This window comes from Pseudophryne corroboree, chromosome 1 (assembly GCF_028390025.1).
Source record: "Pseudophryne corroboree isolate aPseCor3 chromosome 1, aPseCor3.hap2, whole genome shotgun sequence".
Classification (NCBI taxonomy): domain Eukaryota; kingdom Metazoa; phylum Chordata; class Amphibia; order Anura; family Myobatrachidae; genus Pseudophryne; species Pseudophryne corroboree.
Genome location: NC_086444.1, coordinates 195384413 through 195405869, shown reverse-complemented (window position 1 = coordinate 195405869; position 21457 = coordinate 195384413). Strand labels below are relative to the sequence as shown.

The 21457-nt window shown below is 44.5% G+C and overlaps 1 protein-coding gene across 1 annotated transcript in view; it reads right to left on the bottom strand.

Annotated features, from left to right (window-relative positions):
- The window catches only part of ADGRV1 (adhesion G protein-coupled receptor V1), a 1000765-nt gene that overhangs the window by 729308 nt on the left and 250000 nt on the right, over window positions 1-21457 (bottom strand). The window contains exons 24-30 of the mRNA XM_063964002.1: window positions 20745-20925; window positions 17749-17951; window positions 17530-17659; window positions 14451-14531; window positions 12826-12965; window positions 10625-11234; window positions 7063-7278 (exon numbers count right to left, since the gene is read on the bottom strand). Of these exons, the coding sequence (XP_063820072.1) occupies window positions 7063-7278; window positions 10625-11234; window positions 12826-12965; window positions 14451-14531; window positions 17530-17659; window positions 17749-17951; window positions 20745-20925 (1561 nt within the window). The remainder of the gene's footprint in view (window positions 1-7062; window positions 7279-10624; window positions 11235-12825; window positions 12966-14450; window positions 14532-17529; window positions 17660-17748; window positions 17952-20744; window positions 20926-21457) is intronic.

The following is a 21457-nucleotide window of genomic DNA, read 5'->3' as shown; positions in this document are numbered from 1 at the left end:
GTCCTTCGTGGCCAATCTGGAACAATGAGGATTGTTCTCACTCTTCTCTGTCTTATTATTCTCAACACCTTGGGTATGAGAGGAAGAGGAGGAAACACATAGACCGACCGAAACACCCACGGTGTCACCAGGGCGTCCACAGCTATCGCCTGAGGATCTCTTGACCTGGCGCAATACCTTTTTAACTTTGTGTTGAGACGGGACGCCATCATGTCTATTTGGGGCAGTCCCCACCGACTTGCGATCTGCGCAAAGACTTCCTGATGAAGTCCTCACTCTCCCGGATGCAGGTCGTGTCTGCTGAGGAAGTCTGCTTCCCAGTTGTCCACTCCCGGAATGAACACTGCTGACAGTGCGCTTACAATCCTGGTGGCTTCCGCCATTGCCACCCTGCTCCTTGTGCCGCCTTGGCGGTTTACATGAGCTACTGCGGTGACATTGTCCGACTGAATCAGAACTGGTTTGTCGCGAAGTAATGCCTCCGCTTGACGTAGGGCGTTGTATACAGGGCCGGACTGGGACTAAAAATAGGCACTGGCATTTTTGAAGCACACAGGCCCACCTCTGTGACTTCTCCCCTTACGATTCCTGACTCCTCCCACTTATTAGTCTATGCTCTTACAAATATAATTAATATTCTAACAACATACAAGTGTACATCATTCTCTATTAAAATACACACAACCAGTGGTTGAAGTGGAAATTTTTAAGTGGGGGTATGGAAATGTGAAGTTTGGAATTAAGCTCCAGAAAAGGGGGCGTGGCCACTCAAAAGGGGGCGTGACCTTCAGTGTAGTTTACCACACCATACACCCCTTATACGCATTATGCACCACAATAGTAGGACCCCTTATACTATCTAGTACTGGTGCCTCTTTCACATTATACCACACAGTATGAGCCAAAATTCACATTATAGCACCCGGTATGAGCCGAAATTTACATTATAGCACACGGTATGAGCCGAAATTTACATTATATGCCACCAATAGTGCAGTGCCAGGTATACAAATGCCCCCACAGTGCCAGGTATACAAATGCCCCCACAGTGCCAGGTATACAAATAATCCCACAGTGCCAGGCATACAAATGCCCCACAGTGCCAGGTATACAAATGCCCCCACAGTGTCAGGTATACAAATACCCCCACAGTGCCAGATCCACAAATGCCCCCACAGTGCCAGATCCACAAATGCCCCCACAGTGCCAGATCCACAAATGCCCCCACAGTGCCAGGTATACAAATGCCCCCACAGTGCCAGATCCACAATTGCCCCCACAGTGTCAGATCCACAATTGCCCCCACAGTGTCAGGTAATACCTGACACTGTGGGGGCAATTGTGGATCTGACACTGTGGGGGCAATTGTATACCTGACAGGTATACAAATGCCCCCACAGTATCAGGTAAACAATTACCCCCATAGTGCCAGGTATACAAATGCCCAACAGTGCCAACCAATTGCCCCCACAGTGCCAGGTATACAATTGCCCCCACAGCAGCCCGTGCTGCAGCTGCTTACCGCTGCTGCACTGCTGCTGCTGCTTCTCCTCCGGGCTCCGGCTGTGAGGGACGGGTGAGTCAGGAGAGGAGAGAGCCCGCCAGCGCGGCTGTGTCTGGCGCGGCGGCGTATAGCGGACTTCGTTCAAACCAGCCGCCGGACCGGCGGCTTCTGATTGGCTGCCGGTCCGCGAGCTCTGATTGGCTCACGAACCGGCGGCTGGTTTGAAGTCCGCTATACGCCGCCGCGCCAGACACAGCCGCGCTGGCGGGCGCTCTCCTCTCCTGACAGCTGAGGCACGCTGCCGCCGGACTGAGCGGCAGCGTGTATCAGTGAGCGCTGGACCGGCCCACGTGGCCATCGGCCCTTCTGGCATTTGCCAGAAGTGCCAGATGGCCAGTCCGGCCCTGGTTGTATATGGCCCTCAACTCCAGGATGTTGTTGTGGAGATAAATCTCTAGACTCGACCAAAGACCTTGGAAATTTCTTCCCTGTGTGACTGCTCCCCAACCTCGGAGACTTGCGTCTGTGGTCACCAGGATCCAGTCCTGAATGCCGAACTGCGACCCTCTAGGAGGTGAGCACTCTGCAGCCACCACAGGAGAGACACCCTGGCTCTGGGGGACAGGGTGATCCTCTGATGCATTTGTAGATGTGACCCGTACCACTTGTCCAGTATGTCCCATTGGAAGGTGCTCGCATGGAACCTGCCGAAGGGAATGGCCTCGTACGATGCCACCATTTTCCCCAGGACTCGAGTGCAGTGATGCACTGACACCTGTTTTTGCTTCAATAGGTTCCTGACCAGAGTCATAAGCTCATGAGCTTTTCCCATTGGAAGAAAAACCTTCTTCTGATCTGTGTCCAGAATCAAGCCCAAGAAGGTCAGACGCGTCGTAGGAACCAACTGTGACTTCGGGATATTGAGAATCCAGCCGTGTTGGTGTAATATCTTCAAAGACAGAGACACGCTGTCCAGTAACTTCTCCCGAGATCTCGCTTTATGAGGAGATCGTCCAAGTATGGGATAATTGTGACCCCTCGCTTGCGCAGGAGCACCATCATTTCCGCCATTACCTTGGTGAAAATCCTCGGGGCCGTTGAAAGCCCAAACGGCAACGTCTGAAATTGGTAATGACAATCCTGTAAAGCAAATCTCAGGAACGCCTGATGAGGAGGAAATATTGGAACATGAAGGTATGCATCCTTTATGTCCAGGGAAACCATAAAATCCCCCCCTTCCAGGCAGGCGATGACCGCCCTGAGCGATTCCATCTTGAACTTGAACTTTCTCAAGTATAAGTTCAGGGATTTTAAATTCAAAATGGGTCTGACCGAACCGTCCGGTTTCGGAACCACAAACAGGGTTGAGTAATAACCCTTTCCTTGCTGCAGTAGAGGAACCTTGACCACTACCTGTTGAAGATACAATTTTTGTATTGCATTCAACACTAACTCCCTCTCTGAGGGAGCCGCAGGTAGAGCCGATTTGAAAAACCGGCGAGGAGGCACCTCTTCGAATTCCAGCTTCTATCCCTGAGAAACAATTTCTATTGCCCAGGGATCCACCTGTGAATGAACCCAGATGTGGCTGAAAAGTCGAAGCCGTGCCCCCACTTGAGCGGACTCCCCCAGGGAAGCCCCAGCGTCATGCGGTGGATTTTGCAGAGGCAGGGGAGGACTTCTGTTCCTGGGAACTAGCTGTGTGCAGCTTTTTCCCCTGCCCTTACCTCTGGCAAGAAAGGACGATCCTCGTACTCTTTTGCTTTTATTCGAACGAAAGGACTGCATTTGATAATGAGGCGCTTTCTTAGGCTGTGAGGGAACGTAAGGCAAAAAATTCGATTTACCTGCTGTAGCTGTGGAGACGAGGTCCGAGAGGCCTTCTCCAAATAACTCCTCACCTTTGTAAGGCAAAGACTCCATATGCCTCTTTGAGTCGGCATCACCCGTCCACTGTCGGGTCCATAAGACTCGCCTAGCAGAAACAGACATAGCGTTTATTCTGGAACTTAGCAAACAAATGTCTCTTTGAGCATCCCTCACATATAACGCAGCATCTTTTATATGCCCTAGGGTCATTAAAATGGTATCCTTATCTAGGGTCTCAATTTCCGTAGATAAGGAGTCTGTCCATGCTGCTACAGCACTACAAACCCAGGCCGAAGCCATTGCCGGTCTAAGAATTGTACCTGAATGTGTGTAAATGGACTTCATGGTAACCTCCTGTCTGCGATCAGCAGCATCCTTGAGGGTAGCCGTATCTTGTGATGGCAGCGCTATCTTTTTTGATAAACGTGTTAAAGCCTTGTCCACCTTAGGAGAAGACTCCCATCGTATCCTATCCGTTTGCGGGAAAGGATACGCCATAAGAATCCTTTTGGGAATCTGCAGCCTCTTGTCTGGAGATTCCCAAGCCTTTTTGCACAGCTCACTCAGCTCATACGAGGATGGAAAAGTGACCTCAGGCTTTTTCTCTTTATACATGTGTACCCTCTTGTCATGGACAGGGGGTTCTTCCGTGATATGCAAAACATCTTTTATTGCAATAATCATATATATATCGAATGCCCTTAGCCACTTTTGGCTGTAATTTTGCCTCCTCATAGTCGACACTGGAGTCTGAATCCGTGTCGGTATCTGTGTCCATTATTTGGGACAATGTGCGCTTCTGAGACCCGGAAGGTCCCGGTGACACAGGGACAGGCATGGTCTGACTACCTGACTGTTCCCTAGCCTCAGCCTTGTCTAATCTCTTGTGTAATAAATTTACACTAGCACTCAAGACATTCCACATCTCCATCCAGTCCGGTGTCGGCGCTGCCGACGGAGATCTGACATTCATACACTCCCCCTCCTCCTTAGGTGAGCCTTCTACTTCATACATGTCGACACACGCGTACCGACACACCCCACACACACAGGGAAGCTCTTATCTGAAGACAGTTCCCCACCAGGCCCTTTGGAGAGACAGAGAGAGAGTATGCCAGCACACACCCGAGCGCTATATAACCCAGGCAAAACACAGAATGTTTCCCCAGTAGCGCTGAAATAACTTGTTTTTCGCCAATTATGTGCCTCCCCCCCCCCCCCCCTCTTGAAAAACCCACTGTCACCTCAGTAACCAGGGGAGAGTCCGGGGAGCTTCCTCTCAGCGCTGTGCTGTGGAGAAAAATGGCGCTGGTGAGTGCTGAGGGAGAAGCCCCGCCCCCTCGGCGGCGGGCTTCTGTCCCGCTCAAATTATTCAAAAACCTGGCGGGGGCTCTTTATATACATGTACAGTGCCCAGCTGTACATGTATATATGTGTTTATGCCATAATAGAGGTTTATATTGCTGCCCAGGGCGCCCCCCCTGCGCCTTGCACCCATACAGAGACCGGAGTGTGTGAGGTGTATGGGAGCAATGGCGCACAGCTGCAGTGCTGTGCGTTACCTCAGTGAAGATCACGAAGTCTTCTGCCGCCTTTGAAGCCTTCTTTCTTCTCATACTCACCCGGCTTCTATCTTCTGGCTCTGCGAGGAGGACGGCGGCGCGGCTCTGGGACGAACTCCAGGGTGAGACCTGTGTTCCGACTCCCTCTGGAGCTAATGGTGTCCAGTAGCCTAAGAAACAGGACCTTGAAACTCAGAGAAGTAGGGTTGTTTCTCTCTCCTCAGTCCCACGATGCAGGGAGTCTGTTGCCAGCAGTGCTCCCTGAAAATAAAAAACCTAATTAAAATACTTTCTTAGCAGGAAACTCAGGAGAGCTCCCTGCAGTGCACCCATCTCCTCTGGGCACAGTATCAAACTGAGGTCTGGAGGAGGGGCATAGAGGGAGGAGCCAGTGCACACCCAGAGTCAAAGTCTTTCTTAAAGTGCCCATGTCTCCTGCGGAGCCCGTCTATCCCCATGGTCCTTACGGAGTCCCAGCATCCTCTAGGACGTTAGAGAAATCATAATTTTATATTCACAATATGATGCCCTAGGCAAGATTTTGGCTGGTGCCCCCTAGCACCAACGCTAGTTCCGCCTCTGACCATGCACCCCTTTCCCAGCACCATCACCCCCCACCCATAGCAGTCTTTTTTTTTTTTTTTCTACTCCCTGTAATTTAAATAAGAACAGTGTGCACATTCGGCGCACAGCCCTAAAAGGTATGTGTTTTTGCTGGCAAGGGGCATGGCAACACAATAGTACCCCCAATTCAACTTATGCCTCACAGTAGTGCAACTTTATTCACAATTTATAATGCGATAGTGTCCTTTATTCACACAGTAGTACCACTTTACCTTATATATACGTTACTCCTCACAGTAGTGTCCCTCATTCACATAACATCATACTGAGATGCTCCTTATTCACATTACACCACAGCATATTGCTCTTTATTCTCATTACACCACACCAATATTGCTCCTTATTTACATTACACCACACCATATTGCTCTTTATTCTCATTACACCACACCATATTGCTCTGTATTCTCATTACACCACACCATATTGCTCTGTATTCTCATTACACCACACCATATTGCTCTGTATTCTCATTACACCACACCATATTGCTCTTTATTCATATTAGACCACACAGTAGTGCCCTTTCTATACGTTATACCACACAGTAGAGCACCTTATACACATAATGCCACACATTGGTAATGCATTTATACACATAATACCACACAGTAATGCCCCTTACACATATGACACACATTATTAATGTCCTTAAAAACATAATTTCCCTTACACATATGCCACGCATTGTTAATGCCCTTATACACGTAATGACACACATAAAGTCCCTTACACATATGCCGCACGTTATTAGTGCCCTTATTCACATAATGACACACATAGTGCCCCTTACACATATGTTACACATTATTAATGCCCTTATACACGTAATGACACATATAGTTCCTGGCGTGAGTCAACTGGCAGCTCTGCTAAAGTCGGGTGCCTATGTTTTATGAAAATGCATCTTATTTGCATTGCTATGTGGCTAGGATGCACAAACAGCTTCTGCTGATTAAAGTGATATGCGGCATCCCTATATACTGTGTGCGACTGTGGCTGTATCTGCATACAAAATGCTACACTCAGAATATAGGCATGCCGCATATCATTTTAAACAGCAGAAGCTGCTTGTGCCCCTAGGCATACCAGATGCCCTAGGAAATTGTCTAGTTTGCCTATGCCTAGGGCCGGCTCTGCACATAAGTAGGATGTTTCTAAAGTAGTCTCTGTCTAATGAGAAATATCTGTGAGGTATCATGAGTCACTGACTTGCATCTACAGTATAAATACAGGCCTGGCTACGGGGTAGACTGTAGAATGGTATATATGCCTGTTCCCATCATACTGGCACTGGCAACATTATTACTGTGCCATTGGAGAATTATCTTGGAAATTTTGGGGTATCTCATTTGTATACTGATTGTACCGTCTGTCAAAATACTAAAGAATGTAAAACTATGTACAATCTTACAGGATCTCAAAGTAAATTAGAAGTCAATTATGAATGAAACCAAACCAGTTAGGGCATGCGATATCTTAGATGGGACATTTGGTACTCACCAGCAGTTGCTGTTATGGACACTGCCTTGAATTTCACTGAAACGTCAGCAAACATCCCGCCGGTTCTAGTGACATTAATTATTGGTCCGACATAACTTTCAGCAACGCGTACGGAAGTGGCGGATAGCTGGAGCACTCCGAAAGCATCATCACTGGCATTAATAATGACCTGTGCCACAGTCTCACTTCTAGATCCAAGACGTGGCGAGTTTAAGACTAAAGAAAGCAATGGACACATTTTCAGTGAGAGAGAAAAGGCAGCCTACAGAAAACATATAAAGCTAAAATAAAATCATCATAACTCTGTAAATAAATCTACATAGCTTCTTATGTATTTATATGATAACTGAAAATAAGTAAAAATATCTTTTGTTTCAGGACTAATGTATTTCATATTTACAGGTACTCATGTAAATTTAGAGCAACAGAGAACTTATTTGGTGCCTTTCAGATGCTACTATTCTTTTCTGGTCAACATCTGAATAAAAGAAAATGAAGCAATGATTCAGAACATGCTAATGCCATGTGGATTCAGTATGCTTTCAGCATGTAGTTTTGAAATGCAGTCCTAGGCCCAGATTGCGAGTCGCACACTATGCCCATACTCATGCAGTTGGCCAGCACTACGCATGAATCCGAGTCACACACTATGCTGATACTTAACAGTTGGACAATACTGCGCCTGAATCTGAGTCGCACACTATGCAGATACTCATGCGGTTGGCCAGCACTGCGCATGTATCCGAGTCGCACACTATGCTGATACTTCACAGTTGGCCAATACAGGGCCTGAATTTGATCCGCACACTATGCTGATACTCATACGGTTGGCCAGCACTGCGCATGAATCCGAGTCGCACACTATGCCTATACTTCACAGTTGGCCAATACTGCGCCTGAATCTGAGTCGCACATTATGCCGATACTCATGCAGTTGGCCAGCACTACGCATGAATCCGAGTCGCACACTATGCTGATACTTCACAGTTGGCCAATACTGCGCCTGAATCTGAGTCGCACACTTTGCTGATACTCATGCAGTTGACCAATACTGCGCATGAATCCGAGTCACACACTATGCCGATACTCATGCAGTTGGCCAGCGCTACTCATGAATCCGAGTCACACAATATGCCGATACTCATGCAGTTGGCCAGCACTACTCATGAATCCGAGTCACACACTATGCCGATACTCATGCATGTGAGAAAATGAGGAGTCAGTGACAATTAATATACTGTAGCTATGCTTCATGTCCCATGTCAAATATTTACTTTTTATCCCCATATCCCCTATATATTCATTTTTTCTGTTTGTTCGTTCCCCATAGCATGTCCCTGCTCACCCCCCATACTGTGTTTTAACTAGCCTTATATTACAATGTATGCACTCGCGTTATGTTATCTGTTACATTCTAGGTGATGTATTTATGTTAGCCATAGTTTTATATTGTTTACTTACACTCAAAGATTAAGACAGTTAAGGGACAATTGTCCCTTTTGTTTACTCCCTACTGTCCAACAGTAAATTGGCCAGACAGGGTGGCTCTCTGGTTGATGTAATCACCTTGATTAGAACATGTATACTGTATTCCAATGCTTTAAAATCCTAAATCAAGATAGTAAAACATACCCCTGCAATCTGAGGCTTCTGGGTGTATAAGTAGAGATACCCAGATAGCTGAGGAGAAATTATCTGACCTTAGGGGGCAGGCATGTCCAAACTGCGGCCCTCCAGCTGTTGAGAAACTACACATCCCAGAATGCCCTGACACAGCTTTAGCATTCTCTGACAGCAAAACTGTGTCAGGGCATGCTGGGATATGTAGTTTCACGACAGCTGGAGGGCCGCAGTTTGGACATGCCTGCCCTAGGGTAAGAAGTAATGTTCTGCCAGGGATCTGCTGTGGATCCTATTATATTGGATATATCTGGGCCCCTGTGTTGCTGGAAGAGGTTCTCTGCTCCTAGGTTAGGAAGTGATATTCTGTCAGGAGTTTGTGGTGGGAATTGTCGTATGGAATTGTGCTGAACTGTTTATAACACATTCTGTACAATAAACCACTGTTGGTTTTTCATCTATCACCGTGCCTGAGTGATTTGGAACCCTGTATCTTCACAATGCAGTTGGCCAATACTGCGCATTAATCTGAGTGGCACGCTATTCGGATACTTACGAAGTAAGCCGTAGAACGAACTTGAACGCAGGGAGTGTGGTTTTTAGTGGGTGTTCCTGGGAGGTAACAGGAGGGTGGCTAGGCCGACATCGGCTGCATCTAAATACAGTATCCACGGCCACTCACACATGAGGAGAAACTGCACCTGCCATAGGGCTGGTACAAGTTTTAATAGTGTATCCGATGGTGGCGTCTAGGAACGCACCAATCAGAATTACTGCGTGTACAGAAGCTGAAATTGGGCGTCATGGTATTTGAAAAATCAGCTGCGGAATTAGGCCTTACTGTCCCAGAGCCAAAAGTACATTAGTCTGTGCATTCTGGACAACACAACAAGTTGTTCTCAGTGCAGTCTGTGGGCACTATTTACAAAGTTATAACTTAATAATTGTTGCCTCTGTAATTAATCCTTTTTTTAACACCAATTAACAATTAATGAATGACCTTTTAATAGAATTAATAAATAATAATATTGCTTCATTAAAGTAGACATTATTTTTGCATTATTTTTTAACCCAAGTATATTAATAAAATAATATTACCCCATTTGATGTCCTTGTAGTGACAATAAGTAATTGAATTGATGACTATTATTAACATTATTTTCCTCCTTCTAAACATTCATGTTTTCATCAATTCTTTACTCTAAATCTGGTGCTCTGAAAACTGCAGAAAAGCCACCTGTTAGTAAATAGATCCCATGGTGTGTGTGGGGGGAACTTTTAGTTTAAAACTAATGGAAAAAAGTGTTAATTTTTGCCACTTTCAAGATCAGCGACAGTTTCAGATCTTTCCATAGCTAAAAAAGATGCTAAATCTATGCTACAGCTATTATTTTTGGTGTACTAAGTAACTTAACAAGAAAGATTTACTAGAAGTTCTAAAAAGGAAAAGTGGAGGTTTTTTCCCACTGCAACCAATCAGATTTTAGCAATCATTTATTAACTGCATTCTAGGATTCTGATTGAATGCTCACAACCAGCAGCGGCTCATTTTCTGTCTGGCCGGGGGGCCTGCAGTCTCCCTCCCTTCCCTTCCCCCCAGTGATTAATGGCTGATGTACTGGGAGGCAGGGCATAAGTCCAGCGGCAGCGGGAGTGGGGCTTAGGTCTGGGGGTGTGGCTTAGGTCTGGCTCTACTAATCAGGCTGACTTCTATAGACTGCATCAGCTGCAGGACATAGAAACCAGATTTGTCTGACGTTAAAGCAGGGGGGGGGTGGCTTCCCATGGGAAGCGCTCTCCATGCTATAGCAGACAGACTGGCAGTCCCAGGCAGAGAAAATACCTCTGCAGGGAGCGCTTCCAAAGTATACTAAATCTACATTATATCTTCTAAGACATAATTTCTAGCATACCATTTTATAAGCTTAAATTGTGTACTTACCAGGCTGACGTTGTACTCTTTCCACTAATGAGACATTGAATAATTCAATAAATAAAGACTCCGATTTCTCTGGATCACTATCATCTAGAATTGGGAGAATGATACTGACTTCACTGATATTTTCTCTAAAAATAACATTCCCAGAGATAGGCCAGTAGTCTTTCCCGCTCGTGGCTCTTGCAATGTTCGGAGGAAAAAATGAAAGTTTTTCAATGTCCAAAATTGTTTGATAGGAAACCATGACAGTCCCCATCAGACCATTTAATCGTTTGATTGTTAAAGAAATATTTTGGTTTGTTTCTTGAACTTTGATTGGTCGGTTCAACTCAGAAAATATAAAAACACCGTAGGGGTCATCATTAGCAAAGATGGTCAATGAAGCATTGGTAAAATCCCCCAAGCGACCACTGGAAACATTAGTGAGTACAATGGAAAAAACTTTATCTAGTTCTGGAACATCATCAGAAGCCACCAGGATAGTTATATTTGCACTTTTCTGCCCAATTTCAAAAGTTACATTGCCGTGTGTGAAACCCAAGTCTCCAAACGGGTCAAATTCTATTGTCCAAAACACAAACACCATTGACAATGCTCCACGATGACGTAAGACCTATATAAAATAAACATATATTAATAACAGCGTATATATGCTCACATGTTGGTTTGTGTTTTATTTTCACATTCTGCTAAAAGATCTGTTAAATATTCTGGAAAGAGCTTTCATTGCACAGAACTATTATGGCAACTTAAGTAGACATGCAATATTTTTCATATATCCCACAACACCCATAGAGTGGGAAAAGAACCTGCAGCGAGCCACCAACTAAGCAAAGGGCTTCGTTGCGCTTGCCCCCACCGCCAGCCATCTAAAAGCTGGGATCCCGGCGGCGTCACACAAACCCAACCCGTTCCAAATATAGGGGCTTATGCATAGTTTGTGTATATTGCTCTGGAACTGTGTACATGGAACAAATGTCTACATCTGCCCAAGGCAGTACTACCTGTGTGGAGTTTGTATGTCCTCTCTGTGTTTATGTGCGGTTCCTCTGGTGTTCTCTCAAAATACAAAAAACATACTGTTAGGTTAATGGCGTCTGACAAAATTAACCCTAGTGTGTAGGTATGCGATCAGGAGGCCGACTTTGACAATGCCACCAGTCACTCTGCTCAATATACCAATGCTGGGATTGCGACACGGCTGAAATACTACATACAGCATTTCATCCATGCGGGTGTTAGAACTTTAAACATGCCGCTAAGGAACGAGCTTAGTAGCACTAGGCACATGCAAGCTACTGGAGGACATGACAAGTTGCTTCAATACCACACCCAAGGAATCCAATCTTATGGCATTTGTTTTTCGCTGCAAGATTGTGGCTTGGGGCCTGAATAAGAGATGTACATAAATGCATTTGCAGCTGTGAATTTGTACGCAGCAGCTGTGCGAAAAAATACAAATGCTGATGACGCCTGGATTTGTATTGAGACGCCCACCTGCGGCTGTGCAGAGAGAAGCAGCATCTGTCACAGATCAGTCAATAAACGAAGTTCTGGGTAACCCTATAGCCGAGTAGCATGGCCGCAGGAAGTAAGATGCTGGAGACATTGCAGTTGCGTATGGGATCGCAGGCACAGCCTCAAACACGCGCCCATAACAGTGGTGACACGCCTGCGTTTTGCCACCACTCCACATTACCTCCCCAACAGGGTCCTTATTCCTCCCTGAGACCAACAACGCAAAACCATTGTGGCACATGCACAGTGCGACCTAGATACATGCATAAACTACCGAACATCGCTGAACTGCTAAAATGTTGGGTTTGTGACTTTGTGTACATCACTGCATCAGGCCCTTTATCTTCTAGCTCACTGTGGACACTATGACGACGCATACCTCCCAACTGTCTCAGCGGGACAGTCACACTCTGAGGACATACTGTAGGAAGAGACAAAGCTTGTATAAAAGCGAGCGAAAGGTTTCATCCAAAGCTATAGATTTCTGGGTGGGGCTTATTTTATCCCAATTTTGCGTTTCTAAATGATGGTAGATAGATCACTTTCAAAGTCATAACAATGAACTTATCTAATTTTGTATAGGCATTTCTATTACAGATAACAAAGGAATAGCAGTGTTTCCAAGCAATCTTATGGCCAAACCTTGTCCTGTTGAGAGTGAAGCAGCTGCATTCTAATACACTTGCCTGAAACGCAACAGCACTGTATCCAGTATGGGGTTCGGTAGTGTTCTTGTACAAGGAATCATTATTGAATCCAAATACACCATGGGCATCGTCAGAGTCTTCGATGATCACAATGATGTGGGAGGCTATGCCCAAGCTAGCTGTGCAATCAACAACCAATAAAAACATCAATGAAACAAAAACATTCACCTACATATGTACGTGGACTTGTTAAGGCTAATGGCTAACACAAAAAAAACTGCAGTTATTCTTTCAATTAGATTTAATATCACTTTGATTTAATGATTGCAATAAAAATTAATTTGAAATAATGGCCCTCTTTCCGAGTTGTTCGCTCGCTAGCTGCTTTTAGCAGCATTGCACACGCTAAGCCGCCGCCTACTGGGAGTGAATCTTAGCTTAGCAGAATTGCAAACGAAAGATTCTCAAAATTGCCAATAGAAATTTCTTAGCAGTTTCTGAGTAGCTCGGGACTTACTCTGCCACTGCGACAAGTTCAGTCAGTTTCGTTCCTGGTTTGACGTCACAAACACACCCAGCGTTCGCCCAGACACTCCTCCGTTTCTCCAGCCACTCCCGCGTTTTTCCCAGAAACGGCAGCGTTTTTTTACACACACCCATATAACGGTCAGTTTCCGCCCAAAAACACCCACTTCCTGTCAATCACACTCCGATCACCAGAACGAAGAAAAAACCTCGTAATGCCGTGAGTAAAATACCAAACTTCTTAGCAAATTTACTTGGCGCAGCCGCAGTGCGAACATTGCGCATGCGCAGTTAGCGGAAAATCGCTGCGATGCGATGAAAAATAACGAGCGAACAACTTGGAATGAGGGCCAATATACATATTATTGCATGTGCTATCCACTATCAGCGGATCACAATCATTTTCTCAGAATTTATTAACAATTTTTTTTTAATTCAGCACCCAAGCCGTATGCTTTATTTTACAGGGATATTGTGATGCATGGGACTAGAGATCATAGACAGTGTTTCTCCATGTGTCCAGTTATCACCTGGCTGTCCCGCCCCGCCTTTACAGAACATTTTCAAGTACCCCTGAACATTACAGCGAGTACCCCAGTTTCAGAACCACTAATCTATATTATACAGTATATAAAAACATAATATTAGGTGTACTATTTATACCAGTAGCAAAGTGTTTCCCAACTTCGACCCTCAGGGCACAATAACAGTCCAGGTTTTACGGATAGCCATACAGGTGTCCTAATTAGCACATCAGTTACCTATCTGTGTTCAAGCATAGATATACCTTAAAACATGGACAGAGTGCCTTGAGGACTGAAGTGTGAAATCACTGTTACTGTATAGCATATACCATGGCTACAAGATTATTGGGTCTATTCATGAAGCAGTAAAAAGAGTGGAGAAGTGAGCCAGTGGAGAAGTTGCCATGGCAACCAATCAGATTTGAAGTAATATTTATTAAGTGCTTTCTATATAATTACACATAGCAGCTGAATGGTTGCCATTGGCAACTTCTCCACTGGCTCACATTCTTTTAACTGCTTTATGAATAGACCCCTACTGTATGTACGTAATGAACTTTAGTTGTGTTACCCCAGTAAAAAGCAGGAAGAAAATGACAGTGAGCGGGTGCTTACCCCTCTGGTGTACAGCTGGAAGGAACTGTTCCATGTCACCATCACCACTAGCAAAGCCATCATCCCTAAAGAGTTCAGCCACTTCAGGAAGAGACACGCAGAACACATATATACATGTATACACAAATAAGAAACACACAGGAGACAGATAGCATATTTAACAGCATGCAGAGCAGAGTACGAAGCTGTACATTAAGTAATAGGTACTTTTAGTAGGTGGAGGGAAGTACGAATATACTGTACAGTGTTTCATTCAGGAAAGCATAAGACAGTGCTGTAACCGGACTATTATTCCTAGCTGGGGAATAGAGTCCTGGCTAGGGATGTCCATCGTCCATCGATTATTCTAAATCATCGATGGTCTATGACCGATGTCAAATACTTTTACCATCCATGGGGGGAGAACCATATGGTTTCCCGCCATTGATGGTTCAGTGCTGACACCCACAAAGTCACGCTCCCGGGCTCTGATTTGCCCACAGTGCATTTTACAGTAACGCAGGTGGTGACCATCAATGTTTAAAGCCATCGATGGTTCCCTTACAGATGGTTTTACACCATTGAAGATATCCATCAATGGTAACCATCGATAGATAACCCACCGATGGCCATCCCTAGTCCTGCCCACTGCTGGTTATGTCGTAGCTGCAGAGAATTATATTCTGGTAAAGTGTCCCTCTGTAGGATCCTCCCCATCTGTCCCTCTTTCATTTCAATCTGTCCTTCCTTTAGGTGTGACATAAAGTTCTGATAAACTCTTTCATCTGCCCTATTATCATCAGCTTAAGTCGTACATTTATAATAGCATCTACCTTGTATATTATAATATGTTGTATTACTTTTAGACATTTATAACAACTTGGTTTTTTATAATAATTTGTTTATATGCTAACATGAAGGAACATACAGTTAGGTCCATATATATTTGGACATTTTAGTTGTTTACCAAAACATATTAAGACTGAGATTCAATAACAGGGGTAGCCTCGGGCTTAAACGCGGGAGGCTATTCAATCAGCCTACCAACAGGCACGTTAACGCCCGTTAACCTCATGTATTAACAGGCATTAACAGGGGTTATTGGGCATTAACGCACAGAATATGTGAACTTTTCATGGATTTCTGCGGCAACAGGTCTGCGGGACCCGATAACTCCAGAGGCATCACGGATAATTGAATATCGGCCTAAGTCAGAGCTGGCTAAACCAGTCCTCGAGATCTACCAACAGTTCACATTTTCCATTCCTCCTAGCTGGTTCACAGGTGTAGTAATTACTAATTAAGATGTGCTGCATTCATTCCTAACTGACAATTCTACAGATATCCAGGAGACCTGGAAAACATGAACTGTTGGTAGATCTCGAGGACCGGTTTGGCCAGCCCTGGCCTAAGTTATATAATGAATATGGTTTCAAAGTGCAGACTATCAGCTTTTATTTGAGGGTATTCACATCAAATTGGGGGAGAAGGGTTTAGGAATTACAACTGTTTAATGTAGCCCATTCTTTTTCAAGGGATCAAAAGTAATTGGACAATTGACTCAATAGCTGTTTCATGGACAAGTCTGGGCCATTCCTTTGTTATTTCTTAATCAATTAAACAGGCAAAAGGTCTGGAGTTGATTCAAAGTCTGGTATTTGCAATCTAAATCTCTCTGTACGTTACATCTGCCCCACCTGCAGTGCAACATGGTTTTGCCCAGTTGTGTGCTTTCTTGCTTTACTTACAAGCCACTTCCCTGATATCTCCCAGCCACCGCCCAGGGATGCCCAATACAGTTTCAAGACATTTCTGAGACCGTGTCCAAATGCAACTGTGACTCTGTGCGCACAGACTCTGGACGCCTGCGCAGTAGCAAAAAATTGACTCAGAATCAAGCCCAAAGTATAATTTAGTAGACAATATGTTTGTGTCCTGTATACTGGGCTGGTGTAAAGTACCTATGGTGTTCAATACTGCACACTACATATGCTTCAGGACAGCTGAACTATGGAAAGGGTTAGTATCACACAGGCTAAAACCTGCCACAGCTCTTCAGATACATAATGGAGCATTTTATCTGTCCAGTTAGTCACTGATTATAATCTATGGCTGATACCTGTTTTATAGGCTGCATTTCTTTGGCCGAAAAACATTCTTTGGGTGAAAGTCATTTTTAAGCTTGTGTGATATGACTCTAATCTTGAGAAAATGCCACAATATAAAGAAGACAGACATTTCTGAACACATTTTATAAAACTCATAGGAAAATAAGTGTGACAGTGCGGTGGAAAGTGTTGGTAGTAAGTACCAATATCAATGTAGCCTAAATTCAGTAACACTATAAATACTCCTTTTTTCCAATCCAATTTAGCTACTATTCTATTTATACGTATTCCGTTAAATACAAAAGGCATCTGCCAATGGCAAAAGTACTGTACAGTATGGCCTGATGCAGAGATAACGCATTAGCAGCTGTGATCCTATACGCAGCACGTGTGAAAATCTTCTAATGCTGCAGCAGCCTGGAAATGCACAGAGACGTCCACCGGCAGCTTTGCAGATCCAAGCAACCGCGTACAAATATGCAGAGCGGTCACCGATCCTCCCATAATCCACCATCTAAGTGACCCTATTGTCATACAGAATGGCTGCGGGAACTGAGATGCTGGCACCATGTTTTCTGTGTACGGGATCGTAGTTGTAGGCTGAAGCAGGCCCCAAAAATGGTTGTGACATGCCTGTGTGTTTACCACCACTGCCCATTGCCTCCCCCAAATGGTCCCTGACTGTCAATCATTTTGCAAAGAAATCCAGATTGCGAGTGGTGAGGCACCTTGCTGCGTACGTGGTGTGACTGTGATGCATGTGCCTTCAACTGATCATCGCTGAACTACGGAAATATCTGCCTTGCGTTCAGGTCTATATACAGTACACTACTTGTTTTGACAGTTAGCATAAATGTGGTAATAAGAAGTTATCTCAATGGGGAATAAGGTAGTACATATAATATAAACTATAAACCACCAATGTCTGTCTCGGCCACTGTGAAAGGTGCATTACTAGCAGAACAGGGCAGGGAAAGGCGCGTGGAACGTACCTCCTCCATTTGCGTTCCACAGTTCAACTTTAAATGATTTGGCCAGTTCGGGCAGAGAGTTATCAGTGATGGTAACAGAGATGTATTTATATCGTTCTCCAGGCTGAAACTCCAAAGAATCTCCTGCTTCCTTAAGAAGTGCACAAATAATAAATATGTCAGCTTGTCATCAGTTATATGCCCATAGCATCCCAGCATATCCCACTGTAGCCCAGTCACCTGATAGTCCTGTGGACTGAATGCTGTCATCGGGGATGTCCGGTACTGAACTCTTATTTGTCCCAGAAGTCCCTGTGCTCGGACCACCAGCAGTTTCACCTGTCCTATTTCCTCCTTTACTTTTATCGTGGGGACAGATTTTGCAGGAAGGGTCATATTATCTCCTGGTCTAGGTGGGGGGTTCACAGAGAACTGAAATAACCCTGTAAAAACAATGATGCTAGTTATAAAAGTCAGACAGTTATGATGATAGTCCCTCACGCATTAGACTACTATATAGTGGCCCACACTGTTCAACTTACTGTCATCACCTTGGTCTCCTTAGCCAGCTCCTTGCTGACTCTCAGCAATTATGTGGTACCACTTACCACCCTTAGCATTAGTGTCACATTCATTTTCTTTCATTTTCTTCTTTATTGCATTGGAATAGCCTTTCAAGATGACCATTATACAGTACACACTTCTATTCTGCTGATGTCATTACTCAACAGCCAATCACTTTGATTCTTAGGCATACAGCATTTTTTAGGCAAAAGTAGCCTTACTATAACAGAATACACCACATCCTCTATACGTAACATGTGTAATAGCAGGCGTACTGTATATGTGTAATGTCACCCCTCTCATCCTCTAAACAGAACGTTCATAGACAACAGAAGAGTAGAACATGAATGTTTAGTTATCTGAAAGGAAGTTATTAATAGGATCTTCCCCAGATGAAGTGGCTTCTACATGACTTAGATAATGAGCCTGTCTGCTGGCAGCACTAATTTGTTCCCAGGGGACAACTATTTTAAATAACATTATTAAAGAAATTGGGCACTGCAAGTTAAGTAAATGTACTCTCTAGCACACAATCTCCTGCAATTGATACTATATATGCTGCTTTAGATTTCTGCCGTCCATCTGTGCACTGCACACAATGCAAATATGTGTTGTATTGCTAATGAAAATGAAAAGGTCTGCTTGATTGTATAAACCGGTTGCAGTTAAAATGCCGGCTGATGGGATCCGGGAGTTCAGGATACTGACGCTGAAATTCCGACAGCTGACAATGCCGACAGACGGAATCCTGGCGCACCAGAGCTAGTCCCACTCGTGGGGGTCCACAAGACCCATAGAGTGGGAACAGATCCTGTGGCAAGCACAGCTAAACCGCTAGGGTACTCTTACCGCTCGCCCCACTGCTGGCATTCTGGTGGGCGGGATGCCGCAGTCGGGATGTTCACAGCCGGCATCCCGTCCGCCGGTAAAATGTATGTAACCCTAATAAATACATGGCTAAGATGCACAGAATAAAATAAAAAAGATTTTGATTTATTGAGTAAAAATTGCAAAAAGATATTTTGGTCACAATAAACGAATATAATATGATAATGGAGAGAAACCGCAGCGATAGAACACTGGTAATAAATACATTGATTTCTGTCATGCAGATGGCATGTACTGGAGGTTGAGCATGGTGGACTTTGGTGACTGGAGGAGCAGGAGAGGATGAGTAAGTTTTTCCCACGTTTAGTCCGCATGGCCACTCACAGTCCAGACATTATTTATCCCCCTGTGCTGCACCATCCTTGGTTCAGCATAGGTGGATCAATCAAACTGTCTGGAGTAATAATTAAGCCACCAGTGCTCAAGCATAAATATCCTTAGTACCTGTCCTGGACTGTGAGTGGGCTGTGAGGACCGGATTTGGTAAACAGTGCCCTAGGGTGATAACTACATCTGGATTTGAGTGATGTACCACCATGAGCATCTTGGTATACATTTGCACATGTCCAAACTTAGGGCCTAACTCAGACCTGATCACTCCTCTGCAGAGGTCTGCAATCAGATAGCCGCCATCCATAGGGAGTGACAACCAGCCCTGTGCAAGTGTGCGAATGCATGCGTACGCCATGCGAAAACTTCGCCAGACAGCGGACATCTGCAAACCCATTCGCAAACTCACTCACCATCGAATGATTTTTCCAGTCTGTGCGTAGCCCAGGACTTACTCTTACAGTGCGATAAAAACAGGCTGATCGGGGCCGGAGCTGATGTCACACACCCTCCCAGAAGAAGCTTGAGGATGCCTGCGTTTTTCCTGACACTCCCAGAGAGCGTCCACCCCCAAACGTCCGCTTCCTGTCAATCAACTGGCATACGCATAGCGATCGAAATTTTTGCACAATTCTTTTGCAGTTTGGCCTTGCGCCTGCGCATTGTGATTCATGCGCATGCGCAGTTGTTCAATAATCGCCCATCATGCGAAATCGCACAACAGCGATCAGGTCTGAATTAGGCCCTTACTGCACCTAAAGATAAATAAAGGCACTAAAGGAACAGACAGATGAAAGTAATGGAAAAAGTATAACATGTGGAGCTGAGCATCCGATTATGAATGTCACTTGTTTTAATAATATACATAATCGTTATATAGAATAATGGTGGTCATTCCGAGTTGTTCGCTCGTTGCCGTTTTTCGCAACGGAGCGATTAGGTAGAAAATGCGCATGGGCATTGTACGCAGCGCGCATGCGCTTAGTTAATTAACATAAAACTTTGGAGATTTGCACAAGCTCGAACAACATTTTTTCATCGCTCGAGTGATCGTAGTGTGATTGACAGGAAGTGGGTGTTTCTGGGAGGCAACATGGCGTTTTCAGGGAGTGTGCTAAAAAACGCAGGCGTGCCAGGTAAAAACGCAGGAGTGGCTGGAGAAACGGGGGAGTGGCTGGCCAAACGCTGGGCGTGTTTGTGACATCAAACCAGGAACTAAACGGACCGAGTTGATCGCAATCTAGGACTAAGTCTGGAGCTACTCAGAAACTGCAAGAAAATATTTAGTAGCAATTCTGCTTATCTTTCGTTCTCTATTCTGCTAAGCTAAGATACACTCCCAGAGGGCGGCGGCCTAGCGTGTGCAATTCTGCTAAAAGCAGCTAGCGAGCGAACAACTCGGAATGAGGGCCAATGTGTTGTGTTTATTTTGCGCTGTCAAAACACTTTCTTACCATACGGGTGATCACTTGCGCTTATTGTAATGTCCTCAGATGAAGTAAGTGGATCTATACTTGCTCCACTGGTTGGAGTGGATCCAATCTTTCCATCAGCAGACACCGCATGAGTGAGAGTGACACGGAAATGTTCTGTCAGTTCTGGAAACTCGTCATCTAGAACATCCAGATTTAACACCTGCACCAAACAAGTGCAAAGCAGATAGTAAGTGTGTATATATGTACGTATGCGTGTAGGTAAGGAATGTATGTATATATTTATGATTACGTTTACTATCATGGTGTCACTGTATATGGCTGTGCAGTGTGCACTATCCTACTACATACTGTATTTGACGGAAAATTGGGAGGAACAGCAACTCCAGATGCTAAAATACAATAGGATTCATGTTCTTGCTCTGGAGAACTTACAGCAAAATTAACATTGCAAATGATCGCAAATATGAATTCAGATAGAAAGAATAATATGGAAGACATGTCGTACAGGATTTGAAAGTAAAAAAGCAAAAATGTATTAGAAGGCCGGCCACTACCAGTTACTGTTAAACTAAGGGTATCAGATTAAGATAAACTGGAAAATAGTAGTAGAAAAGGGAAACTGTTGAACAATTAAATTTTACTTATAATGAGTGATAGCGTGTGTTATATTACATTTTTTATGATGATTTTGTCCGGCCAAAGAATCCTAATTCTTTAAATGTATGGATTAG